Source organism: Dermacentor andersoni, chromosome 5 (assembly GCF_023375885.2).
Source record: "Dermacentor andersoni chromosome 5, qqDerAnde1_hic_scaffold, whole genome shotgun sequence".
NCBI classification, from domain to species: Eukaryota; Metazoa; Arthropoda; class Arachnida; order Ixodida; family Ixodidae; genus Dermacentor; species Dermacentor andersoni.
Genome location: NC_092818.1, coordinates 188,693,802 through 188,716,712, shown reverse-complemented (window position 1 = coordinate 188,716,712; position 22,911 = coordinate 188,693,802). Strand labels below are relative to the sequence as shown.

Here is a 22,911-nt window from a genome sequence, read left to right as displayed (position 1 = left end):
ACATTAGCGGGGCAGAAGAGTAGGTATGTGCGGTAGTTCTGCGTGTACACTGTAAAATAATTTACACTCTTAAAAGTGAAAAAGGTGTAAATGTGTGTATAACTCACACCCTTAGGGTGTCGGTTATATAAATCACACCCCAAGGGTTTACACCATTTTACTCTTAATGGTGTAAATTCTTTTACAGTGTATGGAATAGAGTTACAACGCTTGGTTTGAATACAAACGCAATGTGGAGGAGGTCGTCAAAATGAAAGAATTCCTTGCTGTTACGTCTGGTGTGGGGCTAATTATCCCGGTTAATTTGGACACGGAAAAAAGATGCAGCTGCGTCACGTCGTCACCGTCGCCCTGCTTAGTAATGAGCTCATTCTGTCTTTCGACGACTTACATCTGCACAAAAGCGCTTATTCTCTTCACTGCATCAAGGCCGGACAGCGAAAATCTCGCCACGCGTGTGAGAAGTGTTGTTCCAGAAACGCCATTAACGCATTCCGAACTTGGTGTCAGCGCCGGAAGGAAATCCGAAGGCAAGTATAGTCGCACTAATGCGGACCCGACCCGTCCACACTTCACACCGCGGCGGGCGGTCGTCACAATGAATCTCCACCAGCCGTGACCCGCGGGTCAGGGACGACCTCGCGCGCAAACCTTGAGTGACGCTGTTTCGGGCTGCTGCTCCGCGGCGTCCCTGAATCAACGCCTCTCCTGTGTTGCAGTATTCGCGGCATATGTCGACAGTCGACTTAGCAGGCACGGCTGGAACGCTGCAGGAGCCGCCGAAAGGAACTACCACCTACGATAGCCGCCGACGCGTGTCGCAAGCCAGCCTGCACTGCTAAGCGAGAACTACGTGACAACGAAGCGGCGCTTGCGGCTACGCGATCCACGCGCCCTCACACATTCGTGTTTAAGGCCAGAATACATGGAGCGAATATACCACGAATAGTCGGCGTTCGACGCCCGGCGGCGTACGCGCGACGCGCGGCTGCGGAGAAAACGTCGTTCGCCGCCGATCTAGCTGGCGCAGAAAAGTTCGTCGGGCGTCGACGATACCGGAAGCGGCAAACGAGCGGCGCCCCAAAGCGAGCCAATCAGGTCTCACTATCCGCCCCGACTTCCGACTAGGCTTCCCCGCTTGTCCGTGTATCCCGATCCCGCTCTATCGTTCACGCCGGTCTCCCGCTTTTCGTATTCATGGCATCCCAAGCGACGCGGCTGGAATTTAACGACAAGTTAATAACAGCCATGGTTAGACAAGCTCACGTGCGCTACTTTCGGGTCTGCTTGCTTCGGCAGCGCGCGTTGAGCCACAGTACAGAGCCGCGGGGTTGGAGGAGCCGAAAGTTGTTTACCCGCCCAGTGTTGCCACAACGCATAGCATCGCCGCTTTCTTTAAACTACATCGGCACATGAATGTCTCAAACACATAAAAAACACTAGAAATAATTTCTGAACAAAATTTTACGCGTTTTTAGAGTGTTCCGCAATTCAAACCCGATAATAGTTGTCGTTAAAGTTTTTTTTTGTGTCATGTGTTTCACTACAGCGCATTTGCCTCGTCTAGCCACACTGATAACAACGCAGCGACTCGCCGGTGGCGGCCGCCGTGTCTTCGCTCCATGTAGCGCAGCCCGACGAACATACGGCGTCGCGCCGCAGCAGATTTTCTGCCGCCCGAACTTCGTCGTGAAAGTTCGCTCCATGTATTCTGGCCTTTAAAGCGTGATGGTGGCAGCACATAAATCTTAGCCACTCGGCCTATCGAGTGGATAAAACTTACCCGGCGGTATTGATGGAATATTCATGGTGGCTAAAGAAAAAGAACAGCGACGTCGCGGTTCTACGTGCGTTGTCCGTGAGGAGGATACCATGTAGCTGTTTTTCCAAAACTGAGACTAGGAAAAACGACCATGCGCGGACGATGCGTACAGTTGCTTCGAAGGATGATTAGAAATCAGTGGCATTAAATTTCATGAGAACAACCTAGCGTCATGAACACTACAGCAACATGACACATTCTCTATCTAGGTACGTACCGGTTGTCAGTGGCGAAAGGCTTGTTTTTATAGCGTACACCTTAAAGTTAAGTGAAAACAGCAGGCGGTGAAACTCCGCATTGACGCTGAAAAATGAAACCGGGAATGTTCCGAAAAGTATGAAAACCAACATAACGTGCGAATGGTGCGTGAACACCAGAGCACCTAAGACTCGAGCTATGTGTAAGTAGAATCCCGAGTTTCTTTGACCATCAACCACACTAAACTGAACTAGTACTTTTAAGCGTCCTGTAAATGTAAGTTAATAGTCTGTATTCACGAGATAGTCAGAAAAAAAACTTACTTCCGTCGTCTTATTTTACTTCTCTACGCCTTAAGAGCTTGATACTAGCGGTTGAGACGTGGAACTTTGCGTGACTCTGGGCGCGTTTGGCCTACGAACGACTGGGGTCGTTTATGTTTGTAGATGCAGCGTGCATGTGTTTGCGTGATGCAATTGTGTAAAGACAAGTAAACACAAGAAAACACTAATCTACAACAGAAACTTGCATCAGAAACGTTCCGAGGCGAGAAGAGGCAGCGACTTCCGACGACGACAAGACGAGTGAACCCAACGCTTCCTCCAAAGGTCGAGGCTTGCCGAGCCGCCGCCAGAAGTGCTGGCTGTAGTTTTTTTTTTTCTTTTTTTTTCTTGTTTAACCTCGGTAGGACATTAGGCAGTATAATAGTAAGAGCTTGGTGGCGCAACCTATCGGCCCTTTCCAAAGGGGACGCTCATAACATCCATCCATCGACACTGCACGCGTTCGCCGTGAACGCGGGAAAACGCGGACGGCATTGGCTCTGTCTCATCTTTCGGTGCATAGCATCGCTGGTGCTGCTACGTGTTCAATGGCGCTGAGAATTATCTGGCGCAATGTCAAACATGCAGTGCACAAGCGAGGAATTAAGGGTACGTGTGTTTTTCGCGTGGCAAGAGGTACCAGCTTCCAAAATGTATTTTTCAGTCACTATCTTCTATAAGCGGCACACAGTTTACCACTACAGTAACTTGTCCATGTACACTTATTAAGCACGTTTGCCTTAGAAGCCTTCGCTATTATTCGTAGGCTGTGCATCGCATGCCTCGCTCCAGACAAGAAGTACGTCCCCGGGCGTTTTGCTGAAGGTTTAAGTAGATACCACACTAGACATTTCGGCCTATACAGACCACTCGGTCAGCGCTTCAAATACTAATGCCAAATAAATTTTTGTGAAATTTGACTGCGGCTTATGCCTCGAATAGCGTTTCTCGTGAAAATGCGCGACAAGAAACATTTTATACGAGCTCAAAAATGCTTTTGTAGGCAAAAAAGGGGGGAGGAGAGGGAGAAGAATCAAGAACACTGCCCACAGTAATGTGACAAAAGAAAGCCTACAATCACGGAAATGTTTTCTTCAACCAACCATTCATTTCGTGCGCGAATAAATTCGTAAAAATGCTCCATTACAAGAGCGCCGCGGGGCATACTGACTGCGGTTGTAAAATGCGAGTGAAAAGCCTACTTCTGCCAAACCGAGGGAGGAAGCATGGCCTAGAAATATATACTTTTTGAAAATAACAATAAATGTCTGCAATGTTTCACACAAAAATTAAATTAGGGATAATACACTTTTGGCTACCTGAAAGTCACTCACGCGATGATTATTTCTATATTCTGTCGCTAGTAAAATATGTGCAATATGCACATGTGATTCCCAAAGTATGAAACCTTGACATCACAGCACATCATCGCCTAGCTTTATTTTCCGCTACCACCTTCGTTTCTCCACTCTATGCTCCATATTTATTTTTTTGTCAACAAATCCATGTCTTCTAATTATTCATGGCGCGCAGAAAACGCTGCGTGTGTGTACTGTCCATGTGCTGTCTGCACTGTGTGGCTTTGACGCGCATACCGCTTACAGGCTGAATCAATTAATTAACCTGCACCTACTAGCCACTAACGCGCAAATTCTTTAGGGTCGCTCTCATAGTATCAATGGAAAGAACTCGAATGTAGTCGCAGACCCAACATAACCCACCGAGAAGTGCTCAATGTCGCGCTCGCGAAATGGATTAAATAGCCCGCTAATAACCCACAGGTAAGGGGATCGATCGCAATCCCCGCGAGACGTCGTGCGCCCCCGCTGTAGAGAAGCAAAATGGCAGCGAGCAACGTACAAGCTAAAACGCGAAGGCCGTCGCGCCCGACCTGTTCGACCACGAAGGAGAGCTGACTTCAATGCTAGCGTTTCATGGCCACGCTATTGACGCTCCCAACGATACAAACTGTCGGTCAACCACCGTGAGGTGAGATAGGTGCAAGAGCTTGGCCCTCGCCTCCAACGTCGATTACGAGCTGAGAGCTGCTCCAACTTCACGTTCGCCGCCGCGGCTGGCATCGTGAAAACAGGTCGGCCATGTTGCTATTGGCACTCGATGGCCTGCGAGAGCACGGTGCCCAGAGAATAACTTATCATCAGTGGCTTTAACTACAGACAGAGATCTGAAACAATGCCGCCCGAATAACTGCCGCAAGAAAACGAATGAAAGTAAGAATATTCTTTCGAGGATTGAACATCCGGCTGTGTTGACTAACATTTGTTATATGGCAGAAAATAGCAGTGAAAAACACACATCCGGGGCTTTTACGTCTTATCCCTTTTCTTCTCTTTTTTCTCAGGCGAAAGAGAGAAGGGGAGGGGAAGGAGACACGAGCTTCGTTCACACATTTCAATCAGTTCCTGCATATCATGTACTATGTCGCTTTCGCTCGCAAGTTTAGCTTGCCCACTCTGCGAAAGTACGAGGGTGGCGCTGCTCCCTTTTCGTGAAGTGACGCACGCTACTTATGTGAGACTCGAAACGCTTTAGCAACGGCGTAAATAAGCTTCTCCAATACGCAGACCGTGCTTCCGTAAACACCGGAGTTCAATGTCATTCCCGTATACGCAGCTGGGATCCCACAATTCCACTTTTTAAAAAGGAAATAAAAAGAACGCCCGTCCTTTCATTTCATCTTCTAAAAGTCCCGCCATTTCTTTTTAACACCACTGCGGGGGTTTACGCCATTTTCCAATTGAAAGGATGTCTCACTTCTAGAACACTGCAGGATGCAGTTTTCGTTGCTGTGCATACCTTCATTGCAGCAAAGGGTGCTTTCCAACCGCATCGCAGATTTCAAACGAGGGGAATGAACTTAGCTCTGTGAAACCACTAAATGGCGGGAAAAGAGAAGGAACGCGCAGGAACTGAGAAAAGATGAAAAAATCAATAAAGGGGATAGCTGCGATTTTACTCCTTGGTAATATCTGCAAAGGCGGGCGTCCCTAGGAGTGTTTGGGTAACACACATTTGTTGCTGTGACGAGGTCCTCTTGTCGGAATGTTCGCTCCAGAGAATTTGCTTGTTCTGCCAGTGTTGATCAGCCAACACGCATTTTCTTCGTCTTGGCGAATTCGCGCACTGGCTTCACTACTTCACTGAATTATATCTTGCTTTCGGCAGCTAATCTGGCTCTTGATGGGACATTACAGGAGCTATTAGAACAGTAATTGCTTCCCTCGATCTATTAGGCCATATTTTCGGTGCCGCTCCCTAGCGTCCACGATTATGCGCACTAGGGCCTGACGTGCTCTGTTTCAGACGCACTATCGAAATACTTTCGGGTGCCGCATACAGACCTTGCACGCAAATATATTACGACAAAGCTGTTTACTTGTGAATAAAATGCGAATTTTCCGAAACATCGTCAGTTAATTTGCACATGCTCATAGGTCACAAATAAGAAACAATGTACGCAATCTCCACGTAAAAAATAAATAAGTTGGCAGTTTCCAGCAAAACGGGATATCATGACAGGAATGAGCCAAATATTAGGCGCTATAAAACTCTTGACCCGCACAACAATTCTTGCAGACAGCACCCGTTGCTGAAACCATCAGTTGTAGATATCATGCAGCGCACGAACGATTTTGGCATCAACGTCGTCTGTCGTCTGGAGTCGGGTTTCATACGCGCCTCTAAGAAGCCAGGGCTTTTGCTTCTCCCGCTTTCGTATTCTGTACCACGTTTATTCTCATTCTCCATATTCATTTATTATAAATACTCTTTTGTGCTAGCGGTATCGCTTAAGATCTTTCAGCTCTATGATGTTATACGACTTCCATGTGCGCCTTGGAATGTACCACAATGGTATGCTCTTAATCTTGACACTTAGTGGCGATTTTCTCTTACTTCTTTATTTTTACAAGAGTTTTTCTTGTTCCTATACCTTTTCTTGTTTAGAGTTTTGTTCTCAGTTATTATTTAGATGTAGTAAGTTTATTTAAAGCTAAGTTCCGATTCTGTCAAAGTTATAAACAACAACAACGCACTTAACATACTACGTTGATGAGATACATCCGCTGGACAAATGACAATAGCGAGAAGCAGGAGCGTGGGTAAAAGACAGCGGTGAGGTCATCAGGTCCTCGAGATTTTCTCCTTGATAACTAACGACCTGGGGGCGTCGCGAATACCACAAACTAGGGCACTTGCCTGGAGAACTCTATCACGGGCGCATAGTTCTCGAAGGAAAAGTTTATATGAATAAAAATGGGAGTCTCCAATCCACGCTGTGAAGGCGGTTGGACAGTGAAGCTGAAAACGACAACGAGAACGTGTACCCATTGCGACGTAGGTTGAAATTATTCACGTGGCGACATTCACATGTTCTTTACCTAATTATTAGCCGAAGACGTTTCGACAGCCTGCGACTTGGCTTGCACCGCTACTTCATGCACCTACAAAAAGTGGAAGAGAAATTCGCCGCGCCTCGTATGCACGACGCTCTTCAGGAGTCCTCACTATACGTGGCCTTCTCATAGCACTGGCACAACTCAAATCACTCGCTAGGCGGGTTCTTCTTTTACGTACGAAATTGTAGTTACGTCACACCCTGCTTCGTATGCTATAGTCAAGCTGCCGTCGCCACGGCAGCTAGCGCAACATTATTATTTACCGGTAAACGTATGCGAGGCGCGCTACGTATTTCGTATTCCCTGCAGGCGCAGGAGCACCTTATGATCAATTATTTTGTCCCGATGCTTGTTTTCAGCTTCTTCTTTATTGAAACGTATGCTGTTCTGTATGTTGTATGCGCGATTCCAGAGAATGTATGCAGTGTTCGCTTCCCTTTGCTGAGGGCTTGTAGCTTTTGGTTAGGAGTTGCCTTCACAAAGGTATACTCTACATTAATTGAAGTGACTGACAGTGCAGCATGCGAGGTCTGTGGCACCGAAGAAAACATCGACCACCTGCTGTGCCCCTGTCCACGATACACCCCAGAGAGACAACAACTTGCCAAAGCTTTCCAAAAACTGGACAATCAGCCGCTTTCTGTGCAGGTGCTGCTGGAACACCGCCCCCATCGCCCGTCCGCCCATAAAGCGGTGAAGGCGTTTTTGTGCTTCTTAAGGACGACGGGCTTGTGCGACCATCTGTGACTATTAATGCAATTTCTGTAAGACCACACACGTCACCGAACTCACCGCAATTTCCTTCTTTCCTTCCCTCCTCTCTCTCCCTGTTATCTTTGTTTTCCCCCTTTCCCATTCCCCCGGTGTAGGGTAGCCAACCGGACGTTATTCTGGTTAACCTCCCTGCCTTCTACTTATCTCTTTCCCTCCCTGTAGCCTCTGCCTTACGGAGGTATGAGCCATTGTATATGGAGGGTACGAGCCATAGATGATGATAGTTCTCTATCGACGATACGTCACGAAGAAATCCCGGAGTCCTAGCCATGGACAGTGTCGCTGGTATAGGGACGGTCTACTTAGGTTAACCATCACATAACGTTTCCGAGGGAGCTGGGAAGGCAACCATTGTTTTGAGATTGGCTTCTGCAACTTACAGTCAGTCGCTTCCCCTTGTTTCACACTTAGGGGCATGTGAACATTACGTCCTGACCTCTGAATGATGATGATGAAGACTTTTTTACTTAAGGTTGGCTCGAAGGCCTATTATACGGTATCGAAAAGCTGGGGAACATATATATATTCAGCGTCGCTCTAGTAGCTGTGCGTCCTTGGCGAAAGCCAAGAGTGAGTCCAAGATGATTCTATCAAATACAAAGCAGGTTCATGGTTAACGGCTCGCTATAAATTGATCCGTCTTCAATCACCCCGTGGCAAGGTTGTCCACTGTCTGCGTTTCTGTTTTCCATAGAAATGGAGCCGCTTTACTTGCGGTTGAGACGTCCTTCGTTTCTTGAAGTTTGATATTTCTTTTTTGTCGTTATGACATGATGATGCTCATTACCAAGAAGCTCCCATGGCAAACCACGAATACATCTAGAGTGTACTAGAGCTACACACACACACACACACACACTATCAATCAATTTAGGGAAAACTGACACGCAAGAGTGCGCACCTCATTCAATTTCAGGAGACTGCGATATCAGTTTTGAAGTTCTCAGACATTTCAGGCAAGGAAAGTAACGACTCAACTAGGCTATACTGTGATGCATACGTGACATTAAGGCCAACTGCTCAAACCAATCCATTAGCGTTCAGCTTACAAGCCACTGCTAATCGAAGTGGACATGGAACCCCCGTTGTTTCGCGCCAAGGCTTCCTCGAAGCGATTCTTCCGACTCCCGATCGTTCTGTCCACGCCAATGCCTAATCAGCTGCATGGCTTGCTCAAGAACAATCGGTTCTTCTAGCGTGGTTAGCTGCAATTATTATTTACAAACCGTGCTCCATTGGCCCGAACCGGCGCCAGCGTTCACTTGAGCGATTGCATCGCAAGCGGCATTGAGCTGCACGCAGCTCTGCATGCAGAATCGGGCGCAAAGAGCTCACACGGAGCGCACATGATTTCCTGCTTGCGCTACCCAAGCGTAGCTGCATATGCTGACCTTTGTTTGCATGTATGTTTGTTTTCCTCTCATCTCATGGCTGGCCTTGAGTGGTCTGAACCACTCGATCTTATATATTTCCTTTCTCGTTTTCATATACACGTTTACCAATCGCGATTGCATGCTCGCATAGGAATTGGAATTAGCGGCTGCTTTCTGCTCGCCTAACGCAAGGTGTCTCCCTCAGCACAGGGTTCAGACCATAATAGGTAGCTTAAGATGAGGGACCCTCACGTAGATATGAATTCGCCTGTTCTATTGCGCATTCTGACCCAGATTTCAGAAGGTTTCAAGACAAATGAGCAAGGAAGCCTTTTTTCTTTAAATCCATAATGCGAGTGCTATAGTAAAGTAAAAACGCAAGAAATGTTCAAGAATTCAGTGTTCTTCATAAAACATCCCTGTCATGTGCGAAGTGCAGTTAGCGGTAATTGGTCAGTGCGCCTGTATTCTTATAAACACCACATGAAAAGTAAATAACCCTAGTCAAATAATTTAACGCACCTTTATTCATACGAGCTAGTACGGGGCGAGCTAGCATAAACACACATACACGTTCTCTCTGCCATGCTCTAAAGGCTAACTTGAAATGGTAGAGACTTCCGACGAATAATGTACGCAGCCCTTACTTCATAGCGTGATAACGCGTGCTGAATCCTAATAAAAATATCAAAACTCTTTCTGCATTTTGTTAACTATATAGTTAACTCTATAGTCGCGTAAGCAACACTGCACCCTTGTGTTTCCTCCTAAGTATGGGAAATGCTTAAAGGGGCCCTGAACCACTTTTTATGGAAGTGGAGAAAGACATTTGAAGTGAAGATAGGCTATTTCAGAACCACTTTGCCGCAAAAGGTACTTCAATGCGTTCAGCAGAAGCGGAGCTATCGGAAATCAAACACGGCCTCAGCTGTGCTCCCCTTCCTTCTCCAATGCCTTGCTCTGTGAACTTAACGGCTGAGACGTCACCGTGGCGCGCAGTTCAAATTTCCGATTTGGTGCCTATGCCGCGCTAAACGTAAGCCAAACGCGGCTGTCCCCAGAGAACCACACTGCGCTTAGCCACTGGACTCGTGGCGGCACATCGCGGCGGCCGCGGTGTAGCCGAGCGCAGCGACCAATAGCAGCCGCGTATTGGAGTGTGCTTTATGACGAAATAAAGCACACAAAAGAGAGCGAGGATCGTGAGGTTTTTGAAACACGAGCGTTTGAAAGAAAGGCGACTTCGCGCTCAGCTTGCGAGCTCCACGCACCGCGTACAACAGCAGAACTTGGCTGAGATGTTCACAACAGCGTATGCTAATCGCGGACTATGTTATTTCACCAAGCCCGAGGGGTGGCTCAGGGCCCCTTTAAGTGTAGTGATAAACTAAGGCAGCACTAAAGCTTTGTCATCTGTCTTTAAAGAGGCAAGCTACAGTGTGGATCGAATCCTTTAGCTTGCAACCAGAGGCAACCATGCAAGGGCCGCTCCAGCGATTTGTAGACCATGTCATGCACGTGGTTGTTTAAATTGCTCCGCTACGCCTCTCACACGTAATATAATTCAACTTGCCTAAGAATGCTGGAATAAGTCCAAAACACAACGAGGAAACGAAAACTGCATTGGACCACCCGTAGAGCTTAAACAGGCGCATACCGGGATCAAACGCGCCATTAGCGACATCTGGAGGCAACGTGTTCAACTACAAGTTCTATACGTAATCCCATCACAAGGCTGCTCTCGGTGGAAAGGATCAGAGAATGCCCTACGAAGGTTACGTTACCCGAACAGATAAGTACGACACGGTGATTCGATACTTCTTGATGGAAATGATGAAAGAAGAAGATTGCGCTACGAAAGTTACGTTACCCGAACAGATCAGTTCGACACGGTGATCCGATACAATAAGAGTTCTGAACACTTCTTTTCAAGGACAGCTTCGCAAGACGTCGGCCCAAGCGCTGCTGCTCCCATGCTTTCGTGACGAATGGCCCCAGGAACAGACCAGCCAGCAAAAATAATCCATTTCAGGGCACGCATCAGAAGTGCGAACGCCAAGGTTTGAAATTAGTTTTTGGGAAAACTATGTGCAGTTCTCAGTCTCGCCGATTGCCGTACCCAGCCGAATGAATACGATACGAATGTCTCGGAGAGTCAGTAAACCTAAGCGAGGAGTGACCCTTGAAGCACTTAGCCAATTACATTTCATTACCCCCAGCCACCTCTCCTTTATTTTCTTTTTATTTTCTTATCTGTGCCCTTCAATGCATCCGCGCCTAATGGATAGCCTCTGTCAAAGTGCTTCTCTTTACGTGTGTCGTTTCTAGCGGTACATTAGGTCCTTATTGGTATTTTGTAATGTCGCCTGGCTGCCAACGGTGGTCAGCGGTGGCAGCAGTTAGAAAGCACAATTTAATGATTCCCAGCGTCAATGAGACTATTATTTCTTATCGCCTCCGACATAGCCGCAACGCACGACATATTTCGTACATTGTTACAACAAACCGGTTACGTCAGCGTGTGCGTGGAACCTCGCTGCATTGTCCTCGTTAAATGCGTTTCTCGCTTCCGCCGTAAGGCGTCGGCAGCTTTCAGCACCGTGTCACAAGCTTGCTGCAGCAGTCCTGGAAAGCCGCTGTGCCGTTGAAGCACAGTGGTTTTCGCTGCAGCTTACCGTACTGTGACACACGCTCCAACAGAAGGAAAACTTAGAATTCGAAAGTAGGCACGTCTCCACAGTTGTCTACTACACGTAGGAACGTATTAAATTACCCGCGCAAGACAAGAAACGAAAAGAATACAGGGAGACGGGGGAGGAGCAATTCTTAATACACATGTAAAAGAGAAAATATTGCTACGGGAGCCATTAAGAGGAAAGAGAGAGCTCAACGGAGATCAAGAGAGCGATGAAGGCCGACAGAACAAAACAAAAAAAAATATATGAGATACGAGTACAATCAAAAAAAAAAAGCGAGAGACGAGGAGGAAGGAATGACCTTCGCAAGGAACGCTTCACTTTATCGTTAGGAGATGGCGCCACCGCAATAGAATGCAGGTAGCATGGCAGGTAGCATGCGCTCTTTTATGGCGGGACAGAGAGAAAGGCATCCATTGCCCTTGACATCTTGCCGCGTGAACATAACGACATCCAATTTTCGTGACGAAACAAGCGGGTTGGTAATGTAAGGGGACTTGTAGGTGCTATCGCTAAGTGGTGTGAACCGGGCTCGTTTTCCGGGTCGTTGAGGCGGAAACGTAGAAAAGTGCCACTGTGTTTTCCAGAAGAAAAGTGGAAACGGTAATGCAAAGTAACCTGCACCCATAGCTAAACTTGAACTGCTACAGCCGCGGAAGAAAAGAAATGATATGCGCAACGCAAAATCATACACAAGAGAAGTTCAGTGTTCAAGGAATGGTTCAATAAAATAACATAGGCAGTGCTTGACGCTATGACAACTGTGTATGTCTTTGGAATCGGTTAAGCATGGATTCATTCACCATTGTTGTCACCGTCATGCTAAAAATCGAGAGAGCCGTGTTTCGGTACTTGGTCCATTTGAATTCAGACGAAATATGCTGCTCTGCATCACGATCACTGTCGAACCCCTAAACATGCTTAACAATCAGGACATTGCACTGCGTATATAGTTCCCACAACGTCATATGTCAGCACGAGAAGCAGGAAACAAATTCCTTTTCAAATAGTTCAATTATATATGATGCGTAGCTTACGAATTTTACCCCCGTTACACCTCTACAGTGAGGCGGACACTACAGTCAATGTCGAGGCACTTTCTAGGTAAACTGTTATCACCGTGCAGAACAAGCGGAGATTCTTGACGGCCATCAGTGACACGGATCCGGCGACGACGTCGTACTGCAACGTCATATCGCGACGTGTGGATGTGCCGAAAACTGAAATTGAAGGCTCACCAAAAGCCCGCAAGGGCAGTCTGAGACCGACTCAGGAATGCGGAGAGAACTCGAACGAGGTATTCGTGGTTATAAGAATATCAATGAAAATGGCACGGATGTCTAAAGCACGCCAAAGGGTACGGAAATGAAGTCGAAGTAAAGGAAAAGCTCGAGAAGGCATCAAAAGGCTGCTTTCTTCGGACCAGTTCAGTGGTAAGTTAGTGCGAGGAAGGCACGCACTATTATCGTTCCTCAGCATGACGACAGTTTGAATGACAGCGTGCGCAAGCGCAAAGAGGGTGGAATGTGAATCACTCTGTAATTCTATAATTCAAGCGTTAAGCGCTTAAATACGAATGAGTGCTGCAAAACGTACGGCTAGGCCCGCATAACTATCATTTCAACGCTTTCTAGTCGTCTGTTGCGCATACTGTTTTTTTTCTTCATTGTTCGCATTTGTTTACGTACGCAGAATATATTCGCCATATCACCATAGCTATATATATACAGCTGGCTTAAGTTAATATAGTGCGCATAAAAAAAGTCGAAAGGTAACATGAAAACTTACTATTGTTCAAGACTGACTTGTTTGCGAGGCCGGTTTAGCCTACCGCATTCATACCGCACCGGCTAGCCGAAACTAAAAGGCTTTTTACACGATCTTTCGTTCTGCTGAACGATAACTTTCTATCTCCTAATAGTTAGACTTAAAGCTAGAAGGTGAGCTTCATGCCGAAATGAGCAAGAAACCGAAAAAGCCAGTAATTTGTTGACTCACCCAAATCTAGCAAAGCTTCCGATCGTCCGGACGAGGTCACGAGAGAACTCCATTTCATCTTCAGTGGGCTCCGGAAACGCGATGCTATGGTCACCAGGGTAACGCCCGTACATCTTGATGCTGCGCGTGAGGTCGGCGGGAGTGCCGGCCGTGAATACGATGTCGTCCCCATGCGTGATGCCCATCCAGTCTTCCCAGATGGAGAAGGTTGGCTTGTGCGCAAACAGGAAACGGTACACGTCGTGGCCCTTCTCTGACGCCGTCAGCGCGAAACCATCCACGGCGCACTCGAACAACGCGTCGGTGAACATGCGTCCCAAGTTCATCTTCCACTCGGTCTCGTTGATGTCACCTTTGTCCATACCTTTTAGGTAAACGTCAGCCAGCGACTCGGTCTTGTAAGAGGGCACGTCCAGCAGGAGGCGCATAAGGATCTTGATCGGCGTCTTATAGTCCTCCGAGATGAGCTCTCTGAGGTGCGGATTTCTCAGGAGCATCGCTTTGACGAACAGTGACCCCTCGTCTGGTGTAGTGCTAAGCAGAAGTTCCCTTCCAGTCTTGATTTGCTGCCCTTCAGCTAGAGGATCTATGGGAAGGAATTCGTCACCGATTGTCGGAAGGAACAGAAAGCTCGTTAAGGGAAGCTCTCTAGCTGTCTTTTCCAAAAGCTCCTTGGCATCGACGCTTTGTATGCATTTCATGCTTTCTTGCGCCTGCTGCTTCCATGGGATAGTAGGCTTGTAGCATCCGAGCAAACCCATCGCTCTGTGCGCCACCGCTGGAGTGTTGAGCTTCGTCAATGCCAGAGCCGAACCGGTTGCGCCACTTTGAAGGTACGCCCTCTTGAACAACCCTCGACTGACCGGCGATATCATGTGGTACGTAACGGACACAGCACCTGCGCTCTGACCCCAGATGGTTATTTCTTCCGGATCTCCGCCGAACGCTTTCGCGTTTTCTTTGACCCATTTCATCGCTTCTACCTGGTCGAACATACCAGCGTTTCCTTTGTATTCTGGTAAATTCGTCTTGAAGAAACCGAACATGCCTACTCTGTAGTTCACGGTTACGTACACCACGTCGGCGATGGCGGCAAAGCGGTCACCGCGGAAAATAAAGAAGCTCGCGTCACCCGTCAGAAACCCGCCGCCGTAGAAGTAAATGACGACAGGTCGCAAACGACACTCATTGGAGGCTGAGGCTTTCGAGCACGCTCTGGCACCAGCGGGTTGCCAGATGTTGAGGTAAAGACAGTCCTCGGAATTTTTACCATAGTCAAGGTATACATTCTCGTCTACCTGAAGTGGCATCTGCATGCATGACGGGGCGTAGCTAGTGGCGTTCAAAATTCCCTTCCAGGGTTTCACCGATAGCGGCCTTTGGAATCTGAGCTTTCCCAGCGGTGGTTCCGCGAACGGCACGCCGGCGTACCTGTACACAGTGTGGCCGTCGACGGTGTCACGTTGTCCGGAGATGTATCCCTGCTGTGTCTTGACAATGATGCGCTCATTTTCGACGTTCGCGCCACCAGAGCAAACGCATGGTTTTGCGTTCCAGACGAGAACTTGGAATGCCAACATCAACACCACCGAAAAAATGGAGACTGCGTCAGAGGACATCACTGCGGTCTCGAAGCGCGAGCTCGACTGAAAGGGTTTCATTACCAATATTCATCTTTTAAGGACTCCTGCAAACGGTGTCTGCTTTTCACAAGAAGGGTGAGAACGGAGCAAGGGAAACGAGAAGGGCAACGGTGGCAGCCGACCTCAAGTGGCTAGGACGCAACGTCGCAGCGCCCCGAAGTACGGCCACGACAGGAAAAGGCGAGGAGGTCTCTCACAAGCGCTTTCGATTTCTATCGCGGAACGAGACTGTAATCGGCCGTCTATCGTGCATATACCGTCTGGGCTTCGTCTTTCTCAAGGCTTCCCTCTCATGCCTCTCCGGAGGCAAGAAGCGGGGCCTTGGCCATTCACATCTCGCACATTCATTTCAGCACGAGGCATACGTCACGCTTGCCTACGTTTTATTACTATAGCAACAATGCATCAGCAGGTTGTGCTGCGCGATGTGCGATTAGTGATGTGCAAATTCTGCTAACAGCGTATGTAAATGCTACGGCGGGTTTAGTAACAAGCAGGCTTTCCTAATGGACGTGATAGGGGATTCGCGAAACACTGCCACCAAGCACTCCCACAATCCCTTGAAGAAGCGTTAAGACGTACGCTTCAAATCGCTAATCAGCCGCATGTACGCTATATATTTGTATAACTTCTTCATTTTTTTATTGTGGCTTGCTTGTGTAGTAAGGCGTTACTATTTCTTATTGCTTAGTATTTCACGAAGGAGGGTTCCCATTAAACAGCTAATATAACGTATATTGTATTATCCCACTACTTTTCCCGAGCTGTAATGAAGTACAAAAATCCATTTTATCTCAGTCGAGAAACGTTATTTATGAAGCGCTCACACATCACCGAAACCAGCTTAGGAGGAGAACACTACCCCTCTCTCACCATAGCGCAGCAATGACAGCACGTGGCGGGACGTCATGCCCGTGCGCGATGCCTGTTCGTGAAACTTCTGCTTCGCAGATGAGTCTTGCACGTTGAAAGCTCGGCTTCTCCGCGCGAGGAAAGAACGTGCCGCCGCCTCCATGCTGATTTATTGTCTGTTTTATGAGTTCAGCACTTTCTAAATCCCCTAATGTTTACCCGCTATCATGCGCTATCGGCACATTCATTCACTCCCAAAATCTGCAACCCGTGTAGAAAAGAAGTAAGCTATGTCAATCACTGAGAGATTTAAATGACGCAAAAGGGGACCACGCGACTGCGTTCGAGGGATTTTATCTTTAAGCACGAACCGACTAGCCTAGCAGCTGCAATCCTTGTATCAACTCTCCGGGCCTGGTATACTCGACATGGGATACAAGTATGTCGAGGTCGATTTGCACCTAACGGAACAATCGTTAGAAACTAACCGACGCCCGTACACTTCCGCAATCACTCTCACTTCCCTTCATATCTTCGATGTGAGGATCTGTTCACGGTCCACAGTTTTGTCCTCTCGTACCGAAGGACCAAGAAGGAAGGCCAGTGAGAATGTGCCACGCGAATAGAATAGGCGGGCGGCACACCAGGTCCTTCGATCAGGCGGCTGCGCCGTGACATTCTAGCGATCATTAGCGGTTCATTTGCACTCCCTAATGTCGCCGCCGTGCATGGCACCGAAGGCGGTCGTCGCAGCGCACGCTCAATTAGACACGTAAAACTGCTACACTTGACAGCGCCCAAGGATCCTACGCCCCCTCGAAGCCTTTCTCGGGTCACTGCTGACTCCATAGTAAGAAACTCTAACACGGTGCACTCGTATCTCAGCTTGCACGATGCAGCAAGCCCATGAGACGTAAACAATGGCAGACAAAAATGAAACGCAATCAGGACTGCACGCCGCCATAGTGCCGCGTTGTATACGCAACTGCATGGACCCGCGATTAAATGACTAAGCGCCGTTTGCGTTGAATTACAGACTGTCGCCAACACCCCTTTCAAATGTTCGTTTTCGATCGGTTCTGCGAAGCCTCAAAGCTTGCTTAATAAATCAACTAAGCTTTATCGCTTCGATAAGCACGCTATTATAGCGCTAACAAGGCCGGAATAACGCTAATAAATTAATCTGTTCGTTTATTAGCGCCTTTGCTATGCACGATTGTGAGAGATCTACCTGAGCTCGCTGAAAAGACCATTTTAATACGGCATAAATTTATTACCTGTCATTCTCTCACCGCAAGGTCTCTTAGTGACGTGTAACACAAGCTCTGCCACGCCGTGAACGCCACTTCACTGCACAACACTTCTGGCTCGCTGTAAAGTGGCATAAGTGACGGACAGAAAATCCCCAGCAGCCGATAGACGTCTTGCGGTTACCTTTTGCTGCATTCGATCCCTTGAAGCGTGAATTCGTAAAGGGGTGAACCGCTAAGAAAGCGAATCGTCTCACATCCTGAGATATCTGTCATTCTCGAGGCAAGCATTGTCCGAAGTGAAAATAATACGCGCGAAACTGTCTGCGTTGTTTATACGTAGCCCGGCTACTGTTTCAATAACGTAACGAACTCCACTTATATTTTTCGAATCAATCAAGAAGTGATTTCTTTTTAGATGTCCACCATTAACAGTGACAAGGCTTCTAAACTTATCTATCACTCATGCGATCAACAGGCAAGCAAGACATATTCGCGTAACGAGAGAAAACTCAAACAACCTCGACGTGATGCGTTACTTCACTTCAGTATAAATGACAAAAGAACAACGTGTTACTGTCTCACTCTACCAAGTAGGGATTCGTAGCTATGTGTTATGATGAAAGTGTAGACCTTTCTCGCGCCAGCAGTGTACCTAAGAGCAGCTACTAATCTAGGAGCGACCACGGGCGAGCATTCAGCATAGTGTTGCAAACGTAAAGTGTAAACACTTCATAATAGTACTACTTGGCCTGAGAGCGATCTGCAAGAGAGAAAGAAAGCGAGGAGAGGGAAGTCAGGGAGGTCAACGAGACAATCATCCAGTTTGCTACCCTACAATGGGGGAAAGGGAAAGGAAGAATATACATAGGAAAAGAGGAGAAAATGTTGACAGCTTACGACCTGTGTACCAGCTATCAGCTTGAAATAAAGAAGGCAGAATTAAGAAATCATATAGTATATAACGGCGTGTGGCGGTGATGTTTTGTTGCTACTACAGATAAGATGGTAAGGGATGATAGAAAGGGAGTGAGATAAAAAAGAAGGCACATATGAGCACACAACGCGTGTTCTCACACAAATACACTAACACAAAAGTTATATAATATTCTTTTGTAAGGCGTACTTGAGGTCCAAGACATTGCCACGATCGAAGACCATCCCGCAGCTGAAGTCACATGCCGCGTCGCATGCTTAAAGCGTTCATCAAAACGTTCTTTGAAGTTAAAAAGCAATTACAAATACAAATTAATTGTTCTCGCCTCCTCGCTTCACACATAAGGGAAAATAATAAAGAGAAGAATTACGAACTCTGGAGAAAAACGAACACATAGCTGCAATGAATAGTGCTTTGTGCTTGAGTTGCTCGGATAACAAGGCGTACAGTACTTGCCATCACCGCTTGGACAATTACTGAGTTTATCTACTGCTTTGACTTGCTTCCCTATTTGGCTCCTAATTAGCTTCTTTTCCTCGACCCCGACTTCAAGTTTTCTAAGCATGTCGTGCAAAGCTAACGTAACCTTAAGCATAATCCATCTAACGCCAATCCGCCTAACGCCCCGTTCTGGACTGCAACTTCGCGATAAGCCCGCCAGTTATTTGCATCTGTAACCTGTTATCACACAAACTCCGTTATATCGAGACTCGATTACATGCGACATTAAAAAGAAAGCCTGCAACCCGCAGAAGAATGGGCTGACAATACAGGCAGTGCAATTTGCTTCACTGCGATCTCGATGAAAAGATCGAAACGCTGTGCTGCGGCTTAATTAAACGAGGCACGAGAGTGCCGGGCTACGTTGCAAGAGCCGCGTTTATCCGTACTACCTGCGGCGGTGTGCCCCGTGAAAAATATCCACGCAACACACCTACAGGGCACTAGCCAGCAGGCAAGCTGGTACTTGAAAATACCGAAGCAGAAAACGAAAACAAAGTCCATGCACGTCCGCGACAACTGTAACGAGAACTGCTGCGGCGTGCCAGCGCCTAATTAAGAGAGAAAGCGTAGCTTGCACGCCGTCTTTCGAAGGCCCAGATTAAGATCGACTGCGGGCTCCTCAAGCACACGGCTGGGGAGACATAAAACTTTGCCTTCGACGAGGTGCACTTTCTGTGTGTACTCTAAAATGTGCCCTAAGCAGGGCCAGCGACATCACCAAGGCCGATCCTAGCGGTATAAGGTTGACAGGCTCGGTGTTTACCAGCAAGGGGCCTGCAAACACCTATACGTGCTAATCTGCCCGGTCGCTACGCCTATGTCTCAATCACGGTTTCATAGTGAACGTGCAAAGTTTGCAGGAACTGCGAAGCTTTTCACTGCACTACGCCAGCAAAGCAAACACTGTTCCGTTCACCCGATTTGTTATATTTGTTTCAGTACGCATTTCACTTTCTGGTTGTATTCAAAGGCAGCAGAAAGAAACCATTACCTATAAGCACTTGATACAATTGCACCCCGCTGTAAGCTATATCTGTAAGGCTTTGTGTTTTCTTTTTTCTTTTCTTTTGTCACTTCTTGCGTTATGGTGTAAGGTCGTCTATTTGTCATTCGGCGCCAAGGACGGAGAGTTTACAAACCCTTGCTGAAAGATCAAGAATATCATGTATGTATGTATGTATGTATGTATGTATGTATGTACGTATGTATGTATGTGTGTGTGTGTGTGTGTGTGTGTGTGTGTGTGTGTGTGTGTGTGTGTGTGTGTGTGTGTGTGTGTGTGTGTGTGTATGCATGCATGCATGCATGTATGTATGTATGTATGTATGTATGTATGTATGTATGTATGTATGTATGTATGTATGTATGTATGTATGTATGTATGTATGTATGTATGTATGTATGTATGTATGTATTTGTATACTCCTAAACTTCTTGCGGTTGGCTTAGCCTAAAATTTAGACGAGCAATATGGTTGTAGTGCGAGTAAGCACCTACTGCACTTCTTGGTTCGCAAGCGGATGCATTGGTTACAGAGAAATTTCATTTGTTTCTTTTTTTCTCGGATCTCGGGCTCAGTAAACTTTTGCGGTTGAAAGTACATACGTACGTGTACGCATGTACCCTATGTTCCGTAAATAAGTAAATCCTGTATAAATGTTTCCTCCAGGTAAATCGCTGGTTCGGTCACCTTCAAATTTCACACGTAGGTGTGAAATTTCACACATAGTCTGACCTAATTGTTATTACTGAAACTTGGCTTAATCCTACAATACAAGACTCTGAAATATTGCCATATTTTCCTAATTTCAATATCTTCAGGCATGATCGAACTACCAAACGTGGTGACGGCGTATTCATTGGCGCTCATAAGGAGCTTCAATGTACTCAAATTAAGACATCGTCCTCCCTAGAAATTCTGTTCGTCCTGTGTAATGCCTCTTACCCACCCACAATAATCGCAATCTGCTATCGCCCCCCTGGTAATGATCCTAACTTTGTTGCAGAATTCCACGAAACATTGCGTTCGGTAACTGAATTGCATCACCACTCTCCGATGTTACTGTTCGGTGATTTTAACTTCCCCGCCATAAACAGGGCTAACCTAACATCATCAACTTCACAACACAGTACCGAAAGCGATTTTGTTAACTCCTGCCTAACCTTTGGATTAACGCAACTTGTCACTGAACCTACACGTCAAAGTTGTAATTCTTCTAACATACTCGATCTCATTTTTGCTTCTGATCCTGACAAAGTTTATGCAATGACGCATTTGCCTGGTCTTAGTGATCATTCTATAACCCATGCATCGTACTCCTGTCAGCTTACACAACCTACACAGATAACCAAAGTGATCAAACTGTATGACAAAGGGAATTACTCGGCAATTAACTCGGAACTCGCACATTTTGCTGCTTCATTCCACACCAGTTTTTCGATGCGTTCTGTCGAAACTAACTGGCTGCTTTTTAAAAACAAAATGCTCGATGTGTTCGCGAGATACGTACCCGTTATCACCCTAACCGAAAAACAGTCATCCCCATGGTTTAATATCACACTAAAGTGTCTTAACAATAAAAAGAAAAGGCTTTTTCGCTCGGCTAAACGATTTAACAACGCAGGCGCATGGAATAAGTATTACCTTGCAGAAAAAGAATTCGAAGCTCTAGCAAATAAAGAAAAACGCACTTTTTTTTTCGCAAACGCTGCCGTCTATGTTAAGAAATAACCTACAAAAATTCTGGAAGGTTATTAACCCTAACAACTCCCAGCCATTAAAAAAAATTATACGTGCCAAAACTCTTTCTGATTATGAGGCACGCCTTAGTGGGGGACTCCGGAAATTTCGACCACCTGGGGTTCTTTAACGTGCACCTAAATCTAAGTACACGGGTGTTTTCGCATTTCGCCCCCATCGAAATGCGGCCGCCGTGGCCGGGATTCGATCCCGCGACCTTGTGCTCAGCAGCCTAACACCATAGCCACTGAGCAACCGCGGCGGGTTCCCAGCTATTAGCTCTGTTTGATGATCAAAAATCATCGTATTTCCGATTGCGAAATTGCTGAACAACTTAACCGTACTTTTTCTTCCGTCTTCACAACTGAACCTGTTAACATATTACCTCGCTACCCTCTTTCGGATCATGCAGTCATGCCTGATATTACCTTTTGTCCTTACGGCATTGAGAAACTAATTGATTCATTAAAACTTACATCATCGTCTGGCGTGGATAAAATAAATGTTAAAATGCTGAAAAACACCAAAACAAATGTGAGAGCGATGTTATGTGCTATTTTTCAGCAATCATTGTCATCAGGGTGGTGCCGGAAGACTGGAGAGTAGGCAAGATTGTTCCAGTCCCCAAAAAAGGTCCTCCATCGTTGTGCTCTAGTTATCGTCCCATTTCACTCACCAGTGTTTGTTGCAAACTAATGGAGCATGTCATTTACTCTCAGATCGTAAACTTTTTAGTATCCAATAACCTCTCTCACCCAGCTCAACATGGCTTCCGTAAAGGTCTTTCATGTGACACCCAACTAGCTTTATTTTTTCATGATCTAAGCTCTAACCTCGACTTGAACGTACCTGTAGATGCTATATTCTTAGACTTTGAAAAGGCATTTGACAAAGTTCCACACCAACGGCTACTCCTAAAACTTTCCCGTCTCAAGAATAATCCATTTGTACTAGACTGGATACGTAGCTTCCTCACTAACCGACAACAGTTTGTATTTGCTAACACACAGTCATCTAAAAGATCTTCTGTCCTTTCGGGCGTACCACAAGGCACAGTTCTCGGACCACTACTCTTTCTAATTTACATTAATGATCTTCCTACTGAGATCTCTTCTAACATTCGATTGTTCGCAGACGATTGTGTAATTTATCGACGCATAACTAACACTTCAGACATGCATTTGCTTCAAGATGACCTAAAACGCATTGAATTATGGTGTAACAAATGGTTGATGTCTTTAAATACTAAAAAAACCTCGCTAGTTTCTTTCCATCGCAGACAGCATCACCAATCAGGGAAATACACCTTATACGGCGCCGAAATCTCATCCGTAGACTCATATAAATACCTCGGCATAACCTTTTCAACTACCCTAAATTGGT

The 22,911-nt window shown here is 46.6% G+C and overlaps 1 protein-coding gene across 2 annotated transcripts in view; it reads right to left on the bottom strand.

Moving 5' to 3' along the window:
- The window catches only part of LOC126531741 (acetylcholinesterase-1-like), an 81,704-nt gene that overhangs the window by 41,702 nt on the left and 17,091 nt on the right, over positions 1–22,911 (bottom strand). The window contains exon 1 of one of the 2 annotated variants that reach the window (XM_055071424.1): positions 13,603–15,375. The exons of the other annotated variant lie outside the window; for it this stretch is intronic. Within the exon in view, the coding sequence (XP_054927399.1) occupies positions 13,603–15,263 (1,661 nt within the window). The 5' untranslated portion in view covers positions 15,264–15,375. Of the gene's footprint in view, positions 1–13,602; positions 15,376–22,911 lie in introns of those variants that run through there. 2 annotated transcript variants of the gene reach the window in all.